This window comes from Myotis nattereri (genome assembly GCF_964212035.1).
Source record: "Myotis nattereri genome assembly, chromosome: 1".
Lineage (NCBI taxonomy): Eukaryota > Metazoa > Chordata > Mammalia > Chiroptera > Vespertilionidae > Myotis > Myotis nattereri.
Window position 1 is genome coordinate 56,013,827 of NC_138075.1, and position 27,363 is coordinate 56,041,189.

At 36.9% G+C, this 27,363-nt stretch overlaps 1 protein-coding gene and 1 pseudogene across 2 annotated transcripts in view; one reads left to right on the forward strand and one right to left on the reverse strand.

The window, feature by feature from the left end:
• UNC13C (unc-13 homolog C) overlaps positions 1-27,363 on the reverse strand; it is a 709,455-nt gene that overhangs the window by 229,199 nt on the left and 452,893 nt on the right. The window contains exons 12-15 of the mRNA XM_081108846.1: positions 19,739-19,908; positions 16,855-16,970; positions 14,799-14,962; positions 3,712-3,868 (exon numbers count right to left, since the gene is read on the reverse strand). Of these exons, the coding sequence (XP_080964972.1) occupies positions 3,712-3,868; positions 14,799-14,962; positions 16,855-16,970; positions 19,739-19,908 (607 nt within the window). The remainder of the gene's footprint in view (positions 1-3,711; positions 3,869-14,798; positions 14,963-16,854; positions 16,971-19,738; positions 19,909-27,363) is intronic.
• Positions 5,172-9,110, forward strand: LOC308527450 (GEL complex subunit OPTI-like; annotated as a pseudogene). Its single transcript has 2 exons — positions 5,172-5,258; positions 8,635-9,110. The product of its transcript is annotated as a GEL complex subunit OPTI-like (transcript).

A 27,363-nucleotide genomic window follows, 5' to 3' on the forward strand; every position in this document is an offset into this window, starting at 1 on the left:
TGAGGAACACTATGACATTAGACTTTAACCTCAACTGTTTCACTAAGCAATGACCTCCTAATTGCCAAATCCAATAGGCTCATTTCTTTGCCCATGTTATTTGAACTTTTTTTGCAACACCTGACAATGTTATATACTCTCCTTTTCTCAAAATAGTTACATTGCCTTTCATAGTATCATGTTATTATCATTTTTGTTCAATTTCTTTAACCATTTTCCTCAGCAAAAGTTGCTTTGCCCATCCTCTCCAGCCCTGAAGATTCTGTCTGTTTCACTTAATTATTGAATATTTTCATCTAAACTATGACTTCAAATAACACCTATACCCCAAAATGGTTTTCTTCCCTTGAGTATTTGTTTTTAAATCTTCATTAGTAAAATAGCTTTTCCCATTGGTTTAACTTTTGAAAACTCAAACTGTCTCAGTTACACCTTTGTGAAGGATAAAGAAGGTCCAATATAATGGTTACAAGTGATAGTATCAGCTTCAAAAGCCAGGTAAATAAGAACGTCAAGCTTTAAAGTGCACGTACGAGACACTTTACCTACATATTTGTACAAATAACCTTATTTTCAATAGGTAGAGAACAATATAGTTGCATTTGCATACCATCTCACCGATGTATCCAGATGCAGTTTGAGATTTTCTTTTGACACCTCCTCTACAATAAATCATTTGATTTACAAAATGAAGTTTGTTATAACCATTTTGCCACTGAAACACTGAAAAGAACTGAAATCAATTTGATTTTTCTTCTTTGGGTCAGCGTGAAGTGAAAAAGCATGCTACTTATTTCCCTCCAGGTAGCGTTTATGTTGGATATTAATCATGTAAACACATCTTCTTTCTCAGTGGTAAAAGGTTCCGTGTTCCACAACGTTGGCTTATTTTGCACAATGTACCCAGGCAGAATATTAAAAGCAAAACAATTTCATAACACTGAATACTTTATGTTTCAGGTAAAATCCTGGGACAATCAGTGCTGTTACCAAAACGAGGTGTTTATAACAAAATTACTCTATGATCTGGTATTACTCATGATCATATTTTCTTGGGCTGGTTAGGGAATGTTCTTTGGTCCCAGCTGTTGCAAGAGTCAAACTGTATAACAAAAGTACCTGGTGGTGTAATGTTTAGACCAAGCATATCAAATTTAAAAGCTAACACAGGCCAAACAAACAAAGTTTAAGTTTATATGGGCCATGAAAAAAGCTCAAATTTTCATAGAAACAGGTTTATTTCAATAGAGACATGCTGAATACAAAGGGCTGAAATAAAAATGAGTAATCGTTAGCATAAAATAATAGAACATTTTAATAAAAAATAATATTTTTTCTTGAACATTAACTTACCAGATACTGAATAACTGCAAATTAATAAGTGTAACCCAAACAAACCTATTTTTCTTTTCTCCAAAAGTGAAATATATCCTGTTGCACACACCAAACAAGTCAGTTCAAGACTAATGACATGGCAATCGGCTGCTAAAATATTCGCTGCTAGTATTAGTAGAGAGAAATGGTGCACCTGAACATAAGGCACGTAAGGAAAATGAATGCAACACGATTGTAGTAATCAGTCTTTAGCGAATGTTGTAGGGCGATATTAATAATTATGTATAACAGGGTATTGCAAAAATTAAGTTATGAATTTTTTTTCTTTTTTTAAAAATATATTTTTATTGATTTCAGAGAAGAAGGGAGAGGGGAAGAGACATAGAGACATCAATGATGAGAAAGAACCATCAATCGGCTGCCTCCTGCACACCCCCCACTGGGGGTCAGGACCACAACCCAGGCATGTGCCCTTGACTGGAATCGAACTTGGGACCCCCCAGTCCAGAGTCCGATGCTCTATCCACTGAGTCAAGCCAGCCAAGTCAAGTTATGAATTTTTTATTAAAACATTTCTTACATACCATTATATTGGCTGGGCCGCAAAAATATTTGTTGTGGGCTGCATGTGGTCTGCAGGCCACGAGTTTGACATGCTTGGTTTAGACTATAGGTAGGGCAGGAGAAATGAAATCTTCATATCTTATTACATAGAGCACTTTCTATGTTTACAAACTGGCTTACCACCTCTTCCTAATTTTAATTTGAGAAACATGTTAAAGAAATAATTATTGTCCACATAGAGCAGATTGAGAAACAGGTTTAAATGACTGAACTGACTAATTTTCTTCTACTAGTGTTTATTTTGACTTGTCATTAAATAACAATCACTTTTTCCTTTGATTCATTCCACCTCATCTTACCCACCTCACATGCATTTTCTTTTAGATGGAAAAGATAAGAAAATAGTAAACACAGCAGCACATTCCCCCGCCCCTCCCCCAGCTTTACACCCTTTTATTTGCTGGTTTCATTTGTTTCTACTCTATGACACATAATGTCCTAAATTTGATTTCTAACACCACAATCAATCACGAATTCTATTCAGTGAACCAATTTGGAAGTTCAGTGGGAAATGTAACTGCAGTCTCATGGAAAAATACCTCTCCCTCAGGGATATTGAACAGAGCTACTGGACTACCCAGGTGCCCTGGCCCAAACCTTGGGAATCTTTCCAGGCATTTTTCCATTTCCCTCACTGTCCACATCCTTAAAGATACTTAATGAGGTTGATTTTATACCCTGAAAAGCTCTGAAATTTGTTCTTCCTTCTTGATCTCCACTAATTCTTTGTTTAGATCTTTACCACTTTACTAAGATTAGTTCATTTATATCCTATTTCCAGTTTTGTCAATTTCAATTTTTTCAAAAAATGTTTTTATTGACTTTAGAGAGGGGAAGGGAAAGGATAGAAAGATAGAAACATCAATGACAGATAGAAACATTCATTGGCTGCTGACCAGGAATTAAACAGGGGATCTCTTGGTTCTTGGGTCAATACTCAACTACTGAGCCACATTGGCCGGGCTCAATTTAATTTATTGCTTATGGAGAATGAGCTACAGTGACAGGGGCAGTAGATAATAATTGAGATTCCACAGGATCCCTGCATTTTTACTTTTCAATGTGTTTTGGATGCATTTGAATACTTCATGTGGACAATCTTAATTAGATACAAGTAGTTTTGTTAGACTCTTTATACATCTACCAGAGGCTCAATGCATGAAATTCATGCACTGGTAGGGTCCCTAGCAGCTGTTGGCTGCCGGTTGCCAGCCGGGGCCTCCCTTCCTTCCCCCTGGTCAAACTCCCAGGAGAACTCCTGTCGAGGGGACAATTTGCATACTATGCTTTTATTATATAGGATTATTATTATTTTTTTTTACTTAGAAGATATGCTGTTCTCCATCAGTACCAGTAGAACGAACAGAAAGTATAAATGAAGGCTAATAGAGAAGTCAACCAAGCTCACATTTACCAGGGAAAAGTGTCTGCAATGGTGAATCCCAAATTTGCATACATGGAGAATTTCTTAAAAAATACCAATGCTCTCACAAAATGTATGTATTCCCCCATTGGAAAAGGTCATTCCAGATGTGGAGACTTCATCTAATGAAGATGCTTACTGACTGTCAAAATTATTTCACTGAATATGTTTCAGATGGACTTTTAGCTTTAGCCCAATTATAGTAATTGATATTCCCTAAGATGTACCTTCTGCAATGAGATTCCAAGAATATCTGGAGTCCAATGCCCCTTTAATATGTAACTCCTATAAGCTACTAGAAATTTTATAATTAACAAAACAATACTTACACCAAAATTGGTAGCGGCAAATCGATCTGAGGCAGAAACCTGCACATTTGTTGAAACTGTCGTGTGAGCATAGAAAGCATTTATATTCGCCAGCAAGGTGCTCATGATGGCAGGGACGCCAGGGCACATGTATTTAGAAGACAGACATGAGAAGTGCCTGCAAAACAAGAACATCGAGCCCTTTAAACAAGAATTACATAATTCAAACAACAGCATAACTTCTAACACCAGTAATTAAATAATTCCTCAACTGCATCTGAAAAGGACCAAACACTCCCATAGCTCTAATTGAAATAGAAAGCAATTTTGGCCCTTTAAAAATTCCTCACTCACAGATGTGAAGTGGCTTAATTAGAATATGATTTGCCACAGGGTGTGTGCATAAACCCTTTCAACTGTGAGAGTGTTGTGTGTAGACACCAAAAGTGCAATTTCCAGAGACTCTAGCACCGTGGGGAAGCAATAACACAGGCGTCTCCTTTTCCCCAGCAGCTGTGCCCTGACTCATTTCATGGGTAAAGCAAGAGGCCGTCCTCAGACTGCACATTGATTGAAAAAGTAAATGTAACATCTGCCTTGAGTCCAGCTTGTGAGCTTTTGTCATAACGGATTAACATCCATAAGCAGTTCTGTCTCCCAAGCATTTTGCTAAAGCCAGGATTTAATTAAGCCAACAGATGAGTAGTGAGGGCAGGTTGGATTACGCCAGCTTTATCCTTAAAGACCATTCCTTTTGAACCTTGAGCGATAGTATCATAGGATACACACATGAGAAGCAATAAGTGTTCAGTTCTGTTACTCCTCTCAAGAGAACCTGTTTCATTGGAATCATAACAAACGACCTGAGCACGGAAAGCACGGCTTAGGGATGAAAGTGAAAGATAAGTTGTACATGGAGGAAGGAAATTTTCAGGACATAATCTGGACCCATGTTGCTGTCCTACCACAGTCATGTGTGCTCCACCTAGACATCAGTGGATTTTGTAGTAGTGAGTGCAAGCACAGAGTGCACATACATACATAAATGGACCGAGTCCCACCTCAAATGAAATGGCTGGTGGTCCTTCAAAGGGTGGCTTCTCTTAGATCTCAGCCAGGCCACTCTCCTAGAGCTTGTTACGATGCTAGCTAATAAAAGTAGGTTAAAGTTTTAAACGTGGATCTTTGAGGATCCTGAATAACAAACAATATATACCATGAGAGTTACATAACTTGTGCAATTTAACCCTGGAATTAAATGATCACTGATTGCTTCTTTTGGGTAAATATTTTGACTTTACTATACACTAAGTTAATTCTCATTACTATCTATTAAATACTACAAATTTACATAAAGATATCAAATATAGAAATTAAAATTCTCTAGCACTATGATTTCGCATTTCTTTCTCCCCCCTACAACTCATAATTATATTTGTTAGGCCCAAATTAGAGGTCAATCCATAATTGTGGTTTATGCGATGCCTGAGGCATCTTTGACTTTCTGCGTGTTCAGCTACCAGGCTTATAATGGGCTTCACTCTGGCAATGTGTCTGCCTCAGAGCTGGTGTGCCCTTTCTTTGTGTGTGGTTACTGCCAAGGCCTGCTTTTTTGCTTCTAACCATCTCTTTGAAAATCATTTCCTTTTAAGAGCTGCAGTTCCAATACTACTTAAATTATCCTAAGGGGAAGAGATGAAACAGGATTAAAAGTACAATTAGCAATTTAAATGACAGAGTATATCCTTGCAGCAAACCACCCCTTCAAAAAGTATACCTTCAAATAAAATAGGTCAAACAGTACTACTATAATTTCTAGAAAAGCATAACAATTCCTACACAGACTTGATTAAGAACAATTAATTAATAATGTTAAAATCACTTGACTTCATTTTTGCAAGAAAGTAGAGTTAGTGTCAAATCAATTTAGCAAATGGAATTTTAGTGCCATGGGAAAAGTTGAAGTAACGAACTCCAAAAAGACAATGCTTGAATTGGCAATAATGAGATTGTTACTAGGCATGTTTTTAGCTCAAGCAACTGCCATAATATTGTCAACCATTAATTCTCAAATTATGACTGGGAAAATATCAGAAGTCATGTGTACTTCAAATAACACATGTGGATTCAGCCCACTTGCTTTTGTTTTGTCAGTATCATAATGGAGAAAAAAATATCTAACTCCCCTGTCTTTTCATGGATAACTGTCCCTAATGACACCCATCTTGTGGTTTTCAAGGGATGAAAATGCCTTTGATTAAAATATTTTAAAATCTCTCAACTATTTTTAATGACCACAATAGCAGGGTGACTAGAAAGCAGCACTAAAAAGATAATGATTCTTAAATCCTTATAAGGGTTTTCAGAGAAACAATACAAGATGAAAGGAAAGAATTTCTGTATTCTTGATGTTAGAAATATACTAAAGCAGTATTTATCACATTTGCTCCAGAGAATTCAGAGTAGCATGCATTTCAGTGATGAATAAATGTTTTATCCATTCTTTTTGCTAAAGACTTTTTAAATATTTTTTATTTTATTGATTTTTTTACAGAGAGGAAGTGAGAGGGAGAGTCAGAAACATCGATGATGAGAGAAACATCGATCAGCTGCCTCCTGCATACCCCCTACCGGGGATGTGCCCACAACTAAGGTACATGCCCTTGACCAGAATCAAACCTGGGACCCTTCAGTCTGCAGGCTGACACTCTATCCACTGAGCCAAACCAGCCAGTGCAGGGGCTTGAACTTTTAAGGATCACTTCTCTTTTGGTCAAAAGCATCAGAGTGTTTCGTAGGTGCTATTGATTGCTGGTGCTCAATTACAGAGGTTTTTGAATTATGTAGGAGAAATCCTATATAATAAAAGGGTAATATGCAAATTGACCTAACAGCAGAACTACTGGGAATCACTGGTCACTATGACACACACTGACCACCAGGGGGCAGATGCTCAATGCAGGAGATGCCCCCTGGTGGTCAGTATGCTCCCACAGAGAGAGCTCTGCTCAGCCATAAGCCAGGCTGACGGCTTCCAGCAGAGTGGTGGTGGCGGGAGCCTCTCCCACCTCCTCAGCAGTGCTAAGGATGTCCGACTGCAGCTTAGGCCTACTCCCCGCTGGCAAGTGGACATCCCCCGAGGGCTCCCGGGCTGCCAAAGGGATGTCTAACTGCCAGCTTAGGTTCAATCCCCCAGGGAGCGGGCCTATGCCAGCAGGTGGACAGCCCCTGAGGGGTCCCAGGCTGCAAGAGGGCACAGGCCAGGCTGAGGGGACTCCCCCCTCCCCCCCCCCCCCCGAGAGCACACATTTTTGTGCACCGGGCCTCTAGTAAAGTAATAAAATGCATAGGGTTTAGAGAAATGATCAAAGTTGGATAGCAAGTCAGAATGGGACATGCAAGCTGCCCATGAGTTCTCTGTCACCTCTCTTCGTATGTGCCTTAATTTGCCCCCATGCCTATATTCTTATAGCACACATGCATATCTCTATTATACTGTTTTATTATTTAATTTCTTCTTCCTTTTCCCCCTAGATTAGGAACTCAGTGGGCACAAGAGCCATCTTTTATTATTGAATCCCCATTGCCCTGTATAAGTCCTCTTTCTTAGATACTTAGAAAGTGTCTATCAAACAAATACATTACATCTTCTGAAATGTGGCTCTGTGAAGAGCTGGACCTTGCCTTCTTGTTCACTGATGTATCCTCAGTGCCTAGAGAACTTCCTGGCACATGGTAGGTGCTCAATAAGTATTTCTTAAAGGAATGAATGCCTTCATTGAGCAGCAATCTCCTTAGAAAGCAGATTCCTGGCTCAAGCAGCTAAAATAGACTAGTGGCATTAAAGTAAACTATTTCCCAACAGTTCTGGTTTAAATATGAATTCGAGTAAGATGATTAGCACCAAAGTATAGGTTGTTAAGCTCACCAATGGAAAAAAAAAATGACCTAATGCTTTTCTCTTATTTGGTATTATAGAGGGATGACTATGGAGCCTAATAGAATCTCAGATTTTGTAAGAAACCTTGGGTTTCATTTTACCATAAATGAAAGACTCATTAAGTACTCAGTTTATATGTATTTGCTCAACAGAGATCACCTCCAGAGGACAATTTAAACCTTAACGCTTGACATGAAATTTCCTGCATGTGTTTAGGGGTGAACAGTTGGTCTGTCAGAACACTGTTAAAATATATGTTTGCATAAATAAATGCAAAGCATCAAGGATTCCCTAATTCTCATAGTGGAAACAGGATCTATGCCCAACCTTATGATGTGAGATACATGGAATAGTGTGCTCCTTTGAAAAATAGATCACATGCTCCTATTACTGTCATAAATTAGAAAACGGCTTTTATTTTAGATGGATGGGTGCATTTACCATCTGAAAACAAATCCCCCAGGTCCTTGATCAATCACTTGTCTAAGAGGAAAACTGCAATCCCTTTTCTCTTTCCCATGAATGCTCCAAAACAAACGATACATTTTTATGCAACAAACAGGGCTAATAAATTGTGCCCTCATAGAAAATGTTCTGTGGTAAAATGAGAGAGCATTTACAATAAGTAAGAGGAACCCTGAGGACGGGGCAGTTCCGCATTAACAGTCAGGTTACTTACTAGCAAAATAGATTCAGCCTCTTTCTTATGATGAGAAATACACAAGAGGAAAAGTCAATAATGTACAACCAGATGCTCTGGGTTAATACACACTTTCTTCTTATTTATTTGTGCTCCAAATTCATCTTTAAAAATATGGGGGTGTGCCTAAAGAAACCAAGCAATCTCTAATGTAAGAGGAAGGTTATGAAGTTACCTGGGGATTTGGCTAAGCATAAGAGGATGTTAAATATTAAAAAAACAAAATAAAACACAAAACAGGCTTGGCCAAAAAACTGCTGCAGCGCGCCCCTGAGGCAGACTGCAGAGCCTCCACTGCTTCCAGGAACGCTGTGACCCAGGACCCCAGGCCCCGCCTCCTTTTGGCTCGGCCGCGCCCCAGGCCGGGGAGGGGTGGCGGGGGCGCGCCGATAGGCTGAGCGGCGGGAGGCGGAAGGAGGAGCCCCCTCAGCCGCAGCTGGCCAAGGGGCCCGCAAAGTCCCTGCGTGGAGCAAGGTGCTGCGAAGCGACGCGGCCTGGGAGGACAAGGATGAGTTTTTAGATGTGATCTACCGGTTCCGACAGATTATCCCTGTGGTCCTAGGTGTCATTTGGGGAGTGTTACCATTGCGAGGTTTCTTGGGAATAGCAGGGTTCTGCCTGATCAGTGCAGGAGTCCTGTACCTCTACTTCAGCAACTACCTACGGATAGATGAAGAAGAATATGGTGGCACATGGCTCACGAAAGAAGGGCTTATGACATCTTTTGCTTTGTCCATGGTCATCTGGATTATCTTCTACACTGCCATCCACTCTGACTGATGGTGCACCGTCCCCACCTGCTCCCGTCGGGTCCAAAGGACTCTCTTAGTTACAGCATGAAACATGGTTATAGGGGCACCTCAGCCACATGGGACCTGGAAGACCCACGTTTCCTGGACCGAGAATCAGTGTGTTGGGCGTCAGTGTTTTCTGCAAGGGTTGTGACCTGAAACTTTTTAAAGAACCATCCACCTTTGGGAAAGCATTTCTAATTGTCCATCACCAATCATTTCTTCTTGGATACCATCATTGGAAACACTTGTTTGCAGATTGAAGCTGTCGTTTAATTTGATGCATCTCTGGATCCGGATGAAACATTAAATTGTCTTCCTCACACACACACACAAAAAACAAAAAACAAACAAACAAACAAAAACACCCCAACCCCCCCCAAAAAAAACCCAATAATACTGTAATTTGATTTATTTTCCTGATCAAACGGTGTATAGAAAAATCCAGAAGAACTAAGCAGTTCTTTTCTTTCCCAACCTTGTAAGTATCTTTACCACACAGAGAGGACACATGTTTCTTTTTTAAAGCTGAATTCCCCAATTTTGTGTTTTTAAAAATTAAGAGCAAATTCTCCTGAGATAAGCTTGCCATGTCTATTTGAGTGTTGTTGTTGATTGTTTGGTTTTCTGGTCCCCTGAAGCGAGGTTTTTGAAAAGCAGAAAAATATTGATTCAGTAGGTACCCAGTTTAAATTCAAAGATATGGTTGGTTATTCATAAACTGTTGTTGAGTTACTCATTGGCCAACAATAGGTTAGGACTCAAGTTATACTTCAAATACAAGAGTATTATATGGAAAATATTGTCAAAAGCTGCTCTTCAAGTTATACTTTGCACCTGACAGAAGAATGTCAGTATTCTGAAACTTATCCAAATTATTAGAAATAATCAACATAATATTTTCTAAAACACTCACATGCAACACAAATGGTAAAACAGATACCTAAATCAACATAAATATAATATTCAGTTCCACTTTGCTTGCTTTTGACAACTGAAAATAGCTGACATGAAAAGAAATGCCAGGAGAACGAGAGAATAAATACAATTTTTATAAACATGATTATACATATAATTATAATGTTAACATCAACATAAAATTTGTATTTTCTATAAAAATTAATTTCAACTAATGATCATCAATGAATAATAAATGAAGACATCATATTTACATTGATAGTAAAACTTTTAAAGTATTATTAGATTGTCAAATTTCTCTTAGCAATATATTTTTGGATATGTCTCCTTGAGCAAGGCTAAAAAAAGGAAAAATATGTACAAATTGGACTAAAAAAACAAAAATTTTACACAGCAAGGAAAATCATTAAAAAAACAAAAGATAACCTATTGAATGGGAAAAGATATTTGCCAATGATGCATCTAATATCAAACATATATAAGCAACTAATACAACTTAACACAAAACAATAACAACAACAAAAACACCCCAAAACAATTTGATTTAAAAATGGGCAGAGAACCTGAATAGACATTTCTCCAAAGAAGACATATAGATGGTCAATAGAAACTGAAAAGATACTCAAATAATCTAATCATCAGGGAAATAGAAATCAAAACCACAATGAGGTATCACCTCACACTGTCAGAATGAATGGCTATCATCAAATAGACAACAAATAAGTGTTGGTGAGGATGTCGAGGGAAGGAAATCCTTGTGTCCTGTTGGTGGGATAATAAATTTGCACAGCCATTATGAAAAGTAGTATGGAGGTTTCTTAAAAATTAAAAACAGAACTACTATATGACGCAGCAATTCCACTTCTGAGTATTTATCTGAAGAAAGCCAAAACACTAATTTGAAAAGATATTTGCATCCCTATGTTCATGACAGCATTATTTACACTATCCAAGATATGGAAGCAATCTAACTGTCCATTGATAGATGAATGGATAAAAAAGATGTGGTATAAGTATACAGTGGAATATTAGCCCATCCTAAAAATAATAAAATCTCCATTTGCAGCAACATGAATGGACCAGAGGGTATTATGCTAAGTGAAATAAGTCAAACAGAGAAAGACAAATACCATATACGTGGAATCTAAAAAGCAAAACAAACTAACAAAACAGAAACAAACTCATAGCTACAGAGAACAAATTGATGGCTGCCAGATGGAAGGGGGTTAGGATGATGGCTGAAAAAGGTGAAGAAATGAAGAAGTAAAAGTTTCCCATCATAAAATTAACCATGGCAATGTACAGTAGAGCTAAGGGAAGAGAGTCAATATTGCAATAAATATTTATGGTGTCAGATGGGTGCTGTCAAGACAAAAATGACAGTGGACAGAATTAGGAAAGTTTTCTTCAACGAAAGAAAATCCAGAATTCAGTCTGAACTCAACTCTACTGACATAAATGACGGAAAAGATTTCAAGGCCTGAGGTGGGGAATGGAGGGTAGGGATTCGGAGTTAGAGTAGAGGAATCCTAGTCATCTGCATTTGCGAATTGGCCTTACCCAAAGGAAAAATAAACGTTCTCTTATCCTCATGTCAGGAGGGAGCATTACAACTTGGGGCAAGGCTCCAACCCAAGTTAGAACCCTCCATGGAGACTGGGCGCAGGGGCCTATTTTCTTGATGATTATATTCAAGAGCTCTGGCTCTCCCACATCCTTGAGAAAGCCAGCCCTGGGTTGTAAAACTGGCAAGTGTCTTTTTAAAAGTTTACATCTTAAAAGGTCAGAGAAAGAATTTACAATTCTAAGGTTTCCGAAGGAAATGCTCTAAGAAAAGGGAGGTTAGAGCCTCTGGGGTTAGGGCTCTGGATTCTGCAAGGACAAAGGTGAGGGGGAGAGCGGGGCCTGACAGGCAGAAAGAAGCCTAGAGTTGTGCCCAGCTGAGGGAAATGTTAAGGCCATTTTGGTTCATATTTAACACTAAAAGAAACATTTTAAAAATAAAATATCAAATCAAATCAAATGTATAACCAAAAGTAGAGATAATCTACCACATTGTGTTATCATCAAAGTGCAACAGTCAATGGTCAATTTATCACACAAAAACCAGGCATTCTTTTTCCTCCTGCCTGTCTGCCTTGCTTTCCCTCTTTAGACCAGCAGCTGGCAATCGAGTGCCCACCGCCAAACCCAGTCCGTAGTTTCTGTTTTAAAATACAGGTTTATCAGGATACAGCCATACCCATTTGTTTACTTGATGTCTTTGGTTGTTTTTGCACTAGGAGTGCTGAGTTGAGCAGTTATGACAGAGATTTTAGGACTCACATAGCAGAAAATATTTATTATCTGGCCATATATAGAAAAAAACATTTGCCGACTCCTGCTTTAGACTAGTTCCTAGAGTGACAGGAGCTTTGTCAAAACTGAGTTCTCAGATATATCATAGAACCCTAGTCACCTGCAGGTCACTTGATATCAATAAGTATCTAGAAATATCATCTGTTGTTGTTTACATATGTTAAAGGGTAAGAAAAATACAAGCGATAAAAACAAAGGAGGGGTGATTCTCCTCTTTTAAACTATCATACATTTACCATGTTTTTCTGTATTAACATGATTGGGCTTCTCAGAATATAAGAAATATAAAACTAAAGAAATCTGAATCAGCTCACAGAGATATTTTATAATAAATATAACTTTCTTTTACTGGGATTATTTCCGGATGTTTTTTTAAAATTTATTTTTAATTTTATTTTAAGCATAGCTCTCTTTTGGCAGAACACTTCACTTACTTTAGAGTGCATTTTAATTGCACTCAAATTTTATAGAAGGTGTCCTGCTGAATTATTACAGCCACTGACCTGGGACAGAGCAGATGGCAAATCACAGACTCCATTATGGCTACTCACTTACAAATAGGTTGCATCTAAAGGAGCAAGAGCCCTGCCAGTGGACGTGAGCAAGCAGAGGGATAATGACTACCAGTCAGGGATGCAGTCATAGGGATTTTGAGGGAGGTTCACCTGGGTAAATTCTAAGTTCTCTTTCATATTGCGGCTAAGAATCTGTAAGTCTTTATTATTTAACACTACAGGCCTGGTGCATGAAATTTGTGCATGGCGGGGGGGAGGTTCCCTCAGCCCTGCCTGCACCTCTCCAATTCAGGACACCTCAGGGCATGTCCGGCTGGTCAGACATCCATCTCGCAATCTGGGACCAATGGCTCCTAATGGCTCACCTGCCTGCCTGCCTGATCGCCCTTAACCACCTCTGCCTGCCTGATCACCCCTAACTGCCTCTGCCTCGGCCCCTGCCACCGTGGCTTTGTCCGGAAGGAGTACTGAACAACTGGAAGATGTCTGGTCGACTCAGACTAATTAGCATATTACTCTTTTAGTAGTATAGACTAGGACATTCTGTAAACTGAAAAAGCACACATTTTATCAGAAATTTTAAAGAAATTTACATATGCTATTCTAGAATTATGACTGGTGTTTAAATGCTATGAATAGTAAACTTTGACGAAGAACACTGATTTTGGTTCAGTATACATCCATCAGTAAGGCGGTTGAAAATTACTGATTATCTGGGCCACCATCTATGCAGCTCATGTGTAAATATAATCAGATCATTAATATAAAAGAACAGCCCTCTACTATTTGTACATAAGTAGTTTATATATTATATACAGTATATATCTGAACAAAATGCAGTTACAAACTTAGACCAGGTTTCAAAAGGTAAAGGATAGGCAAGTATTAACCCAATTCTAAATCCTTACTGAAACACCTCAGTCAGGTTATGTGTCTGTATGGCTCACCTCTGTAGTGCCATATTTACTGTGGCGTTTGGGTTCTATGGGTGCTCAATAAATCTTGGTTTTACTGAATTAGCATCAATGATATCAATGTAGGCAGAAATGATATAGTCTAATGTTAGGGTTAAGGCATTATAAAGGCTCTAGACCAGTGGTTCTCAACCTTGGCTGCACATTAGAATCACCTGGGAATCTTTTTAAAATCCTGATTTCTGGGCCTCATCCTCTGGAAATTCTGTTTCTTTGTTACTAATGTTGTGGCCACACCCAAGAGGTTCTGGGTTGGCAGGAGGTGCCCACTCTTACACCCCTTCCTCGGTAGCTTGCTTGCCTGCTGCTGCCGTTGTGGCCCCACCCCATAACAAAGATACAGAATTTCCGGAGGATGAGGCCCAGAAATCAGGGTTTTAAAAAGATTCCCAGGTGATTCTAATGTGCAGCCAAGGTTGAGAACCACTGCTCTAGATGTATCCTGGACATTAATAAGCTTTATAACCTTGGATCATGCACTTCAATCATCAGGCTTTACCTTTCTCAGATATCAAACAAGGCACTGGTTCTCAAACTTCAGAGTGTATGAGAATTACTTGTAGGGTTTGTTAAGGCAAAGATCATTGGGCCTCACCCTCAGGTTTCTGATTCATTAGGTCTGGGGTAGGGTGGTAAATTTGCATTTCTAAGTTCTGAGGTGCTGTGAATGCTGGTAGTGCAGGGGCCACACTTTGAGAACAAAATAAAAGCCTGAGAAGATAGTGGTAGCGAATTACCACATCATTAATATTTTATAGCTGTAAAAGAGAGGGTATACTAAAATGGCCCATGAAAATGTAATTGTCTTTTACATAAAAATTTCAATTAAATTAGAAGAAGAGCTATGAATGTGTGTGTGTTTTTAAGATCTCAACAGAATTTTTGAGCACATAAATGTTCTATGGTACTTACGTCATAGCTTGATAAATGGATTCAATCCCATAGCGCATGGCAAACTCATCAACTATTTCTTGGGAAGCATCATCAAAGAAAACCTTCCAGGCTTCATCCCCTTTGACCTCTGGGATTTTCACTGCACCATTAGATTTCACTTCAGTCAAGTAATGGAACAGATTCTAAAAGTAAGTGGTTTTCAATTGTTCAGTAATTCATTAGAATAGGCCAAAAGTAATTAACTGTAACTTTCAGTAAATTATACTTGCATTGCGATTACCTCTAATGTTTCATCAGTATCTGTATGCAATAGGAATAGCTTGGATCTTAATTCTAACATCAAATTTATGCAAATTCTGATTATATTTCTCCCTGGGTCTATACAGGATCAATAATTAAAATGTTTCATATGTACCCAATTGTTTTAGAAGAAAGTAAAAGGTTTTACATGCAAAGATTTCTAAATGCTTGAACATATTTTGCACTCATGGGCTCTGAGTAAATTTTAGAGCCCTGGTTGAATAATCTGATTTTGGCTGTGTTAATACAGAATCTAGGTATGTAAATGATACTAAAGGGCTTTTGCTGCAAAATGTTACAGAATCAGGGCAATGAACTGAGGTTGAAATGCGTGTTTGAGAATTCTATCATAGGAAATCTCACTCCATAGAATTCCTTCTGTTTCTAACAAGTTTGGAAACTGTTGCATGGATGTAGCCTGAAGGAGTCCTTCTTGGATTTTAGGTGTTTTTTTTTGTTTTGTTTTTTTGTGGGATTTTTGTTTGTTTGTTGTTATTATTCTTTTACCAGCAGGTAAGTCTCCAAAGAGCAAAGCATAATGCTGTCCCCCTGATCCAAATCTTCTCTGCCCACTTCTGAAGGCTCCCATTTTGCCAGTTCCAGGATTTTTTTTTTTTTTTATTGGTCTGAAAACTGAACCACTTTTCTTGCAGGAATGATAACACTGGATGGATAGTAGTCAGGAAATTAAGCCTATGTCCTATATCTAATTACTGTTTAATATATAAAATATTTAATACTGTTCCTCATTACTTCTTTAGTAAATGGAGGTGCCAATAATTGCACATAAATATTTATAGATATTTAGAAAAAATAATATGTGACAATTCTCTCAGCTTATTTTTCATCTTAGGGTACTTTCTCTTTACCTCTTTGGATATAGAGAAAGGTACATTCCTCAATTTCTCCTGGTATCTTTTTTTAATATATATATGGGACAAGTGTCATTTGTATCAGAGAATGGTTTTGTAACACTTCTAACTAAGCTCTCTGATGCAAAGCATCCAATAGAAGACCAAGATTATTTGTATATCTACACCGAGACACAAAAAGGAACTAGTGAGTCTGCCTGTTAGAATTACATAGGGTGGTCTTCTCTCTAACCCAGCCAGGCCCTACCTTTTGGGTGGGTATGTTGTCTACTACTATGAGTGGGTAACTACATTCTGACACTCTCATACCCAGATATGCTTGTGGAAAGGGTAGATAAAATGCAGAGGATCCAATATGTATGAAGCCCTTTATTGTACTCAGAAAAAGGAAGAAAAAATTATTACACTGCCTCCCAAATCCTTTGGTACAACATCAGCATTTTATATTTCTAGTTGTAAACAGTATTATTAATTAAACCTTCAATAAAACCTAAACACTAACTCAGAGTTCTCAAAAAACGTTCATTAATTAGATCCTCGCTTCATTACTAGAGAACTACTATATCTTTTATGCTCCCAAAATATTCACCATGACTTATTTATGCAATAAGTGCTTTTTAACATTCTTTGTTCTTCTTGCAAGAATGGTAATTTCATTTGGTCTATTAGTTCATTCTCTCATTGCCTTGTTTATTCATACCCATCACATGTGCTTGTTCTAAACTCCCATTAGAGGACACCCACCTGCATCCTTACTCCTAGAGTACAGAGTAAGAACTCCAGAAAAAACTCCACAAAGCTAACTCAATTATATATTTTAAACCAAAACTTTTATTGTATGATTCACAATCCAGACCAGTTTCTTTTCTAGGATTTTCAGTAATACAATTCCAGTTTCTTACCTCATGTAAACATGTATATTGTATATGATATGGAGCAACCTTCTCCTCTCCTTTTATTTCCACATTGATTTTCAATCGAATGGCCCCAGATACAGCAGACTTATCTGTCCGTTTCTCTGACAAAACAAAAGGAATTGGTCAGTCATTTGTGATAATCCCATATGCGCATACAAGTTCTGAGAGGCTTACATTGCTAAACGCCATTCTTCTAGATCAGGCTTGATGATCCCACCATAATGATTCTGCTGAATACAACTTAAAATAATATGCCTATTGTGTCACTGTGATTGTCAAACTACATTATAGATACTTCATATAGAAAAGCTTAATCAGAAGACCTTGCCATTCTGAGAAAAATGTCTGGGTACTGGTTAGAATATCCACTAAAATTAAATTATTTGGCCAATTAAAAGCAATATAACTTAAACATAAAATTAACCAGGAAAGTAATTTATCTAAAATCTTCTACTCTTTCTTACTGTGATTGGAAAGATGAGTCAAAGCTCTGGCTAACAAAAGAAGAATTATTGTTTTCTTTGTTAGTGATTCATCAAGACCTATAGTCTACCACCTGTGTTTGCTCATGAGTTTTGGATTAACTGTTTACTTGAATGAAATTAATATGTAGTTAATTCAGTCAAGAAATGTGTATGTAAGCACACACATATGTTCAATACTAATCAGTAGCTTTGAGAGAAATAAAAGCACAGTCATAAATTTCCTAGAGTGTGAATGGAGGTAGGGGACCTACGTTTGTCACCCACTTCACAGATGAAACATAGAGAGGCAAGCTGACCCATTCATTGCACAAATGAAGTGTCAGGAGGGAGAGTGCCACAAATTGGTGGTGATTTGCCCTCTTTCTAAGTATAACTATTTTTAGTCATGAGATAAATTTAAATTATGAAATCTACTTTTTTTTCTTATGAAATATCTGCTGACTTTTTATTGTTAATATTTAATAGTCACTGTGTTGTGAAGATTCTTCCCTCAGGAATGTCAGAATCATGAGCGTTTCTCTTACTGGCTGAGAGATTGTTGAGTCTCAACAAATATTAAAATAAAATTAAAAAAGTTCTCTGCTGGGGCCAAGAGAAATTCAACTCCCAGGGCTTGCTTTTTTGTTTTTGTTTTTGTTTTGTTTTTTATCACAGAGCTCTTTCCATAGTGCCAGGGAAACACCACTGGTCCTGTAACTGTCATCATCCCAGTGCATTCAAGGGGTACAGGTTCTGCTTGGATGCCCAGATTTTGGCCAAGTTCTCTTCAGCCTGGTGGAATGAATTCTAAGTGATAAGGAAGGAAGAACGCTATACAAAGAATGGAAATATGGTGCTTATGTGGATTGAACCACTGAAGGATTTTACACAAAGCTAAAACTTGTCCTCCATCCCTCCTAGTTTAAAAATTTATAAACCAGGTAATAGGGCAAGAAGTACAAACTGAGGATGAGCAGGCAGCAAAGCCTTCCATGCTGTGTAATATCATGTTTTCCTCTCCATAGATGGGAAGCCTTTTTAGCATGAGAGCTGGGTAGCTGACTTTACTAACAGCACATTCAAATTCCTTGGCAAATAATATACCCATGTATCTTTTGTCAAAAAACAATTTGAGAAATTTCTGTTCTGAATTCTAACTGCCTCAATTCAAGGATATGCTAACTTATTACAGGAAAATGTCCAAGTATAGGCAAACCTCTTTAATTAAAACACAATTTGTGAGTATTGCACAGAGTTAATGGCCTGAAGTTTACCCTGGCTTAACATCTCTATTTTCATATATAAAGCTATTTTATAGTATAAATAAGATGTGGGAAGATGATGACTATAACTGAGGTAAAAATTGTATACCAGTAATGTGGATGCACCAATTCTCTTTCAGGAAGACTTCTTTAAAATAGTTTTTGATAATTAATTCTTAGTGTAGTTTGAATTTTGTGTGCAGATAACTTATATATAGTTCCTTCTTTAAATTATTGTATAATTTAAAGTTTTATTAATTCTATGACCTTATCTCTCTATTTGTCAAATATTATATTACTTGAAGTATGCACATTTTTAAAAACCCAGAAGCACTCTTCAATTTGCTAAAATATATTGATATCTTAAATGGAAACTCTTTGTAATCTTGGAACTGTGTAACCCCTTTGATTCACCACAACCCTTAATAATTTAATTAAAACATTTAAGATGACATGATGAAGAAATTTTGGATCATGTCCTTTACAGAAACTGAGGTGATCCATATTTTTTACTACTATTAAGTCAGCACTGAAGATCCTAGACTATTATTCAATTATAATAAAAGTAAAATTAAAAGTTATCCTTATTTAATTACTGGTTGCAAAATAAAATTTCATTTAACAGCCATGCCAATTAAACATATTCTCAATATTGTCATTATTAGAGTAAGCATAAGTTCACAGATGCACTTGGCTTTGTCAGCTAAAGATGACATTTATATCACCATTTGAAAAATATCTAAAATACACATTTCCTTTATTTCCAAAATTCATTAAGGGACCAAAAGGAAATAACTCAAACAGTATCAAGTCATAGGTTGATTATTAGTTTTTATTACATTTGGCAAAGGTTTTTGGAGCTACATTTTTCTGATTTAAAAATTAAGAATGGGCTAATATTTTTCTCCTAAAATACATCTAGTTGATTCGTTGACTTTCCTCTTTTCATCTCAAACTTACCGATGTCTTCCTATAATACTGAAGTTGAATAAATAATTATCCCATTTTGTTTCTAATGAAACTAGACCACATACAGTCCAACAGAATTTTCTAGAAAGGCATTGGTCATTTTTGCCTATATGGGAATAGAATATATGCCACAGATATTGTGGAAATTTACTTAACTTTTTATCAGATACTCACCTAAGTTGTACCAGACATCCATTTCTCCACTCAGGGTCCTCACTTCGACAATTGTTTGTCCCAGAAAATCATCTGATTCCTTTTTGAAATGTTGCTTGACTCTGGATTTGATATCATCATCTTCATCCCACACTCTGACTTTGATTCGATCTGTGGAGTTATGGCACTCACTGAAAATAAATGTGGGTAAGTTAACAACCACTGATAACTGCTCTAAATGGCATTTGATGTTAGCAACTTATTTTAAGTCTGTATAATCCAGGAAGGCATAATATACTACATAATAAATTATAATTACCACTGACCCATTCAATCCATGGTATATTGTAGGTATCAGAGATATTGAAGAAAGTTGTATTAGTTAAATAATGTCAAGTAGAGAAAAATCGTATCCCATCCCATATATTTCCTTTAACTAAACTAGATACAATTAAATTTGGGTCAGACATATTTGTTTGGGGTATTTTGACTTATTTCTTATTCACAACAGTTGTCTACAACAACATATTTATGCTAAAAAATTCTGCATCATAGATATAAAACTAATTTTATTGCAATGGGTGTTGTAAAAGCAGATATCACACAATCCACTTGGTAAACTAAAAGTCCCAGTAAGTATACAATATATTGTTAAATCAAGTAGACTTACAACAACATTCTTTTGTTTTTAACAATAAGCTGCACGTTTTAGTTCATTCATCATTTCCAGGATTCTTTCTCTCTATCTTGTTGATACAAACTATTTAATATTGGCCATTCATATTACAGTCTTTATTAATACTATGGATTTTGTATATACTGTTCCTTATGCTTTTCTGCTGCTAACTAATCATTCTTTAGGTATCAACTAGTCACCTGCTCTTTATAACTTTTTCTATAGCTTTTGGAGCCAGTTTGGATGATTAACCCTGAATCCCAATTTACTCTGTACATGCATTCACTTTAGCACAGGGGTCTTTAGCTGGGGGTTATTGGCTGAGTTCTGAGCATCACTGAAGTTGGATTTAAAAATTAATAAAACAACATCATCTTTCTTTTCCTTCAATTATGAATATAGGCACCAGACCACAGCAGTATTATCAGTATCTGTGAGATATTTCTCACCATTAAAGCCACAGTTATTTACATATAACATTACATGTGTTATAGAATTTAAACTATTGTTTATAACCATCTTTACTATACTAAAGCTAAATCAACATAATTTGTTTGATTTTAATTCTATGTATTTTATCTTATGAATCTAAAAATAAATTTTGAAAAAAAGTGTTTATAGTCTTCACCAGCTTGCCAATGGGCTCATGGTACATAAATTATTTAACAACTTCTGACAGTATACTCTCTCTCCCATTAACCTATGAAGCAAAATAAGATAGCATATACAAGAATGAGATTTGAGGTCTGACATGTCAATGTGCAAAACTGTAGCACCCTATTTCTGCTTAATGTAAGAGTTTTCAACACAGAACATTCTGCCAATTTCTGGGACATTTTGGTCTCTTCAACAAACCTTGAAGGGCACTCTTGTCATTCAATGGACTAGATAAGGGATTAAGACACCCTACCATCTAATGGACAGTTCACATGATTTAAAGTGACCCAAAGGCATTGATGAAAATGCAAAACCCAAACCTCAGTTTGGAATTTAACTCTTTATATAAAAACACCAACTCTTTTGTATGTTTTACAAGATGCTAAAATTTTCTGGCAAACAACGAGTACATGAAATCAATAGTAAGTAATTGTTATTATCCAGAACTTTACCATGAGTTGTTTTCTATTTTGAGAAATTACATTACCAATGTCAAAACCATGTGAAATATTTGAATCAAAATATTTGTATCAGGTGCACTTGAGATGATCACAGTCATGCTAATTCTACTTACAGATGAAAGTATGTTGTCTACTAACCTATAGGTTAGTTGTGTCTACCTTTATATACTTAAATACATGTTAGGTCAATGGAACAGAATAGAGAGCCCGGAAATAAACACACATCTGTATAGTCAACTAATATTTGAGAAATGAGGCAAAAAACATACAATGGATAAAGATAGTTTATTCAATAAATGGTGTTGGGAATATTGGACAGATACATGCAAAAAATGAGATTAGACAATCTTCTAAGACCAAATACAAGTATAAACTAAAAATAGATTAAAGACTTAAAAGTTAGACTTGAAACCATAAAAATCCTTAAAAAAAATATACAGTGAAACCTCAAATATTTCTCATAGCAATATTTTTTCTGATCTATCTCCTTGGGCAAGGGAAACAAAAGAAAAAATAAACAAATGGGACTACATCAAACTAAAAAGTTTTTGCACAGCAAAGAAAACCATCAACAAAATGAAAAGATAACCCACTGAATGGGAGAACATATTTGCCAATGATACAACTGATAAGGGGCTAATTTACATAATTTATAAGGAACTTACATAACTCAACACCAAAAAAACAAATGATCTAATTAAAAGAATGGGCAGAAGATCTGAGTGGACACTTCTCCAAAGAGTGCATACAGATGGCCAATAGATATATGAAAAGATGCTCAACATCACTAATCATCAGAAAAATGCCAATTAAATCCACAATGAGGTATCATCTCACACCTGCTGGAATGGTATCTCTATATATAAAAGGCTAATATGCTAAGTGTCAGTCTGACCGGTAGCTATGACGTGCACTGACCACCAGGGGGGCAGACAATTGATGCAGGAGTGACATGCACTGGTCATTTACAGAGAAACGGCACCACAGACCTGGTGTCCACAAAGCAACACTCGGCTTCCTGCAAGTGGGACACAGGCACCGCCACCACTCTGGAGTGACAGCCCACCAAATCGCAGCTGACTCTACCGAGACCCCCTGGTGCAAAATGTGGCCCACAACCCAGCCCAGCCCAGAAACAGTGGCGGTGGGCGCCGGGTAAATAATTTTAGCTAAATAAATACAGAAACAGTAATCTGTATAAAAAAATAGTAATAACATTTTAGTATAGTATCAACTCTCCCTCTCTGTATATAATTCATTATGTATGTATGTTATATAGCAAGAGGGAACAGAGATAGTACTATCTTTCTTTCCAAGTGTCTATGAGAAATAGCTTATTTTTGTACTAGGGAGAAGTACACCTTCCAAATGCCCACTTATTTTTCCATTAAGTTTCTGCATTAATTTGGTTTGTATTTTTTTGTTTTTATTATGATATCAAAATATCAAAAGTTCACTATGCCCTCATTCATATATCCATCTATTTATTCTATCACCCACTAAGCAGTTACTTATTGAACATCTACTAATGTGCTAGGCACAATGGAGGCTTATGGAGAGGTTATATAATTTAATCAACCAAACTCTTCCTTTTTTAAGGTCAAAATAATACATATATGAAATTGATTCATTAAAAATATAAATAATTAATAACCTTCCCCTAAAAATATATTTGTGCTTTTGCCAAAGGGAATTTCTATCTCTCTGCATTTCTCATTGATTCTATTTTATTATCATTTTTAATTAAGTAAAACGTAACATTTAGAATAATTTTAGATTTACAGAAAATTTGCAAGGAGAGTACAGAGACTTCTTCCTTGTGCCACACCCAGACTCGCCGATTGTTAACATCATTCACTAATAACACTGGCTCCACTTGTTTCTCATTAAGACGTACTAGTTCCTACTTCATTATGTTTTCTCAAGAGCTATTTTTGAGGAATATTAAAAATAAACAATTTGAGGTTTAAATGGTCAGAAACTTATATTTTGATCTCTTCAGTGTAAAGACAGCGGTGGGACTCATGTTTCTAATACAGGTACTGAAAATTAGTGAGGATTTCTCAGTGGGTATAAAATCAGAGATTTAGTCTAAGATAGTGTGGTGGAGAGTCATCCTCTACAAATGCCTGATATCTCTAAACATTCTCCTTTCGTTTGTCTCTATCCTTAATCCTTTCAATAATTAAGTTGGATAAACTCATGTTGCTAGATTCCTTTGCAACTATGGTCAACATATTTGACCTGCGTTCAAGTAAGATCTGGACTCAAAAGTTAGCAAAGTGAGGCAGTATTCTGGGTTTCGTACTTTGATGTAGAGTGTCTGGTATTTAGTCCTCAGGGGCAAAAGTGTTGATCAGTGGTGGCAGTGGTGTTTTCTTCAAAGAAACCCTATGATATAATTGGACATTGTTTCTGCATAGTAGCTTCAGAGGCTGGTACTCTGACCTCTCTAAAAATTCTCAAACAACCTAAAAGACTATGAAATAATATTTTTCTACATAGGATAACTGAGCAAACTCTGTTATTTGCAACTAAGGATACTGACTAACAGTAATTTTAAAAGAATTAAGGGAGTTGCAATAACAGAACTTAAAATGAGGAACTGACTCTGTGAGAGGATATGGGAAGACAGTAAAGATTTAACTACCTCAGGCTGAAAAAACCAATGCACTTAAAAATGCAATGGCAGAAAAGTTAGTCAAAATGTTGCTCGCTATACCTTGGAATTCCAACATTATGCCAAATGAAGCTTTTTTCTTAGTATGAATGGTAGAAATAAAATCCAGAATGTTGGCGTATGCTTATTAAACCTCTCTGCTTTCAAAAATATACTACAGTAGAGGTGCACTCAAAGTACAGCTAGACAATCTGTACGTAGAGATACAAGGGAGCACAGCTATGCCAAGAGGGGATCACTCTACCTGTGTCCTGCCATGCAAATTGACTGAGAAGATCATGATTTGGAAGCCTGCAGGGGAGAGAAAAGCCAGTTGCTTCTGGATATAAACATGCACTTATACAAGCAGAGGTTTCCAAGTGCAACTTCAAAAAAGAGATAAAATTATTGCCTCTGAGCTTTTCAAACATCTTCCTTTAGGAAGTCTCTCAGTGACAATGAAGGAGAAATTGATGGCAAATATCCAATTAATGGTGTTGTAATTTCATGCTGACATACTATATTGTAGGGCTCGAGACAGAAGCCATTAGATTGAGAGGAATTGGTTAGAACAGAGGAACCAGTGGCAAAGAGTTAAAGTTTCTCAGCTATGTGATTACTCTTAAGATTGGCTTGAAGCCCATCTCCTGGAAGCCTGGTAAATTTTCCAGGGAATTGTGTTCCCAAATGTGCCTCTGCTTTGGCTATAACCATACTTAAAGCAATGTCTAAGTTCTTGAGTCACAACAATAGAAAGTGGGGTCCAAGTACATTATCTTCACAATTAGGAAGACCATACGCCAGGATTTCCTGGAATGGTGCCAATATATAGTTATTGTAAATATATAATGCCTTTCAGTCAATTTTAGAGCCCTCATTCATTTACTGTCACTTCACATGGTCCCTGCTTAAAGTGTGTAAGCATTGCCAAACTGTGCAAGGATGTTCTCCTAAGAGGTACAACCAAGGAATTGGAGGAAAATGGATAATAAAAAATTTACCCTCCCAAAAAGTACCAGGGCCTGCCATGTTGGCTAGCCAAGTAACTACTTCTGCTGCTAGGATAGGAAGTCCTGAGTATATCTGTCCAGCAGGTATATCTATCCAGCAGGACAGATAGACCAATAACAGCCATGAATTTCCCACTTTCCGTCTTACTGAATGAGACTTTTACATGGTTGTGTTATCCTGTTATCTTCCCCTCTCTATAATAATACAATGGGATCATTGCAGGAAGATGTCTTGTCTCTAATTTAGGTCCAAGTATCACAAAGCGAAACATGGAAGTAGTAGAGAGACTACCATAGATTCTGGACTTTAAAACTAAATGCAGTAACTGCATATAATTTTGGATTACCTGCCATGAAAGTGAGGGGATAAATTAATTTGATTTAATTATAGAGGTATAAAGTTTGCATATACATTTTAGTTAGTCAAAGGTGGAAGGTGGCAATACTGTAAGTTTGTTCATACAACAACCTTTCAACCCCTCTTTTCCCTTTCCTACTTTTATGCAATATCCCAGCCTTCCTTGCAACTACAGATGATCACTTGATATAGTTCTTCCAATGAGATCTAAGCAAAATTCTTCTGGTCCTGTTTCTTCTATTTTATTTTTTATTACCCTGGAACATGCATGTAGAGTAGCCTACATGGATTTAAGACAGGAAGATAGAGTAAGCTTTGTTTTTCAATGAAATAATTGAGTTAAGATAGGGCCCTCAAATGCCTATTCCTGGAATTCTTGTTGAATGAAATAAATCTCTTTTTGACTAAGCCACAATTGTGGCTTAATGGGAAACTGGGTGAAATTCTACTCCAATCAAATGGGAAACTAATTTGAAGGACCGACTAAGTTAATTTTTAGTAGTACATAAAGTGATGTAAAATGTGTTTAATTTATGAACTGTTACTATATTTTTCAGGCTTTAAAACTTTTTGCGTATTAAAAATTGTACATTTCAATAATTAACATCTTTTGCATAAGAACAACAAAAAGGGCACTCTTGATCAAACTGCATTTTACACCCCGCAGGACACCTTGGACCAGCTTCATTTTTACTCTAGATTTCGCTGCCTCCCACCCAGCTTCTTCCTTCACCAGCAGGCATGTTCTGTTCCTCCCCTGCCAACCAGACGGGCAGATGAGAGAGGCAGGCGCGGCCTTCATTGTCAGTTCTCTGATGTGAAAAGGGGCAGCAGCGTTATTTAAACCGATTCAACCTCCTTGCAGCTTCCAAAGTTAAATGGCTAAAAGAAGGAAAATGAGAAGGCAATGCTTGTGGGTGCAAGTGCATCTTGCCAGCGTGTGCCTCCTTATGATTCACCTGCTTGCTTCTCTGATTCAATCCTTCCCTTTGAGGGCAGTGGACTTTTTTCTTGCATTCTGTCTTCTTCAGTTTTGACTTAGTGAATTTCCCATCTCAGTCATATCACGTTTGCAGACATGGTTGCACTATTTTTTATCCTTGCCATGTTTTGTATTCTTCCTTAAATATTTAACATGAATGTCACAGACCTTGACTTTTATGAAAATATAAAGGTTTGCATTTCAGTAGGCTCATGTACTAAACAAAATTTAACAAGAGAAATGTCTTCACACACAAGAGAAAAATCTATCACATACAATAGAGAGAAAAAGCACAGTCCCATTAAATCTTAATCTGCTAGACCATTTTCAAGCTGATTTATTAGCTAATCATGACTCCTGGTTTAATTTTCCAGTTAGTGAATTTGTCTTTTCTATTATTAGAGAATGAGGTATTTTATTGTACAGACTCTTGATAAATAAAATAAGTACTGCTAGAACCATTTGCTTTTGTAGTTTTTCTTTCATTAAAAATAATTCCCTTTGAATAGAGTGGTTCATGTCTAGCTTTATGATTTGTCATTCTTAAAGAGAGGACTCGTTTTGTTTATTTCTTTCATTGTTAAGAGAAAACATTTTGCCTTTTGGGACTCAGGATTATTGTGTGTGTGTGGGGGGGGGGGGGCGGGGGGGGGCGACGCACATGCCCGTGCGCTGTTTTGTTTTTAATTCATAGGCACCATATCTCTGCAGAGCCGATCACTATTTGTCCAATTTCCTTTGGGCGGCCATCCAAATAACTAATTTGTAAAAATAATTATTTATTCCAACTTAACAAATGGTTTCACTGCAAATATTTTTATAGTAGAGTTTCCTGGATATGGC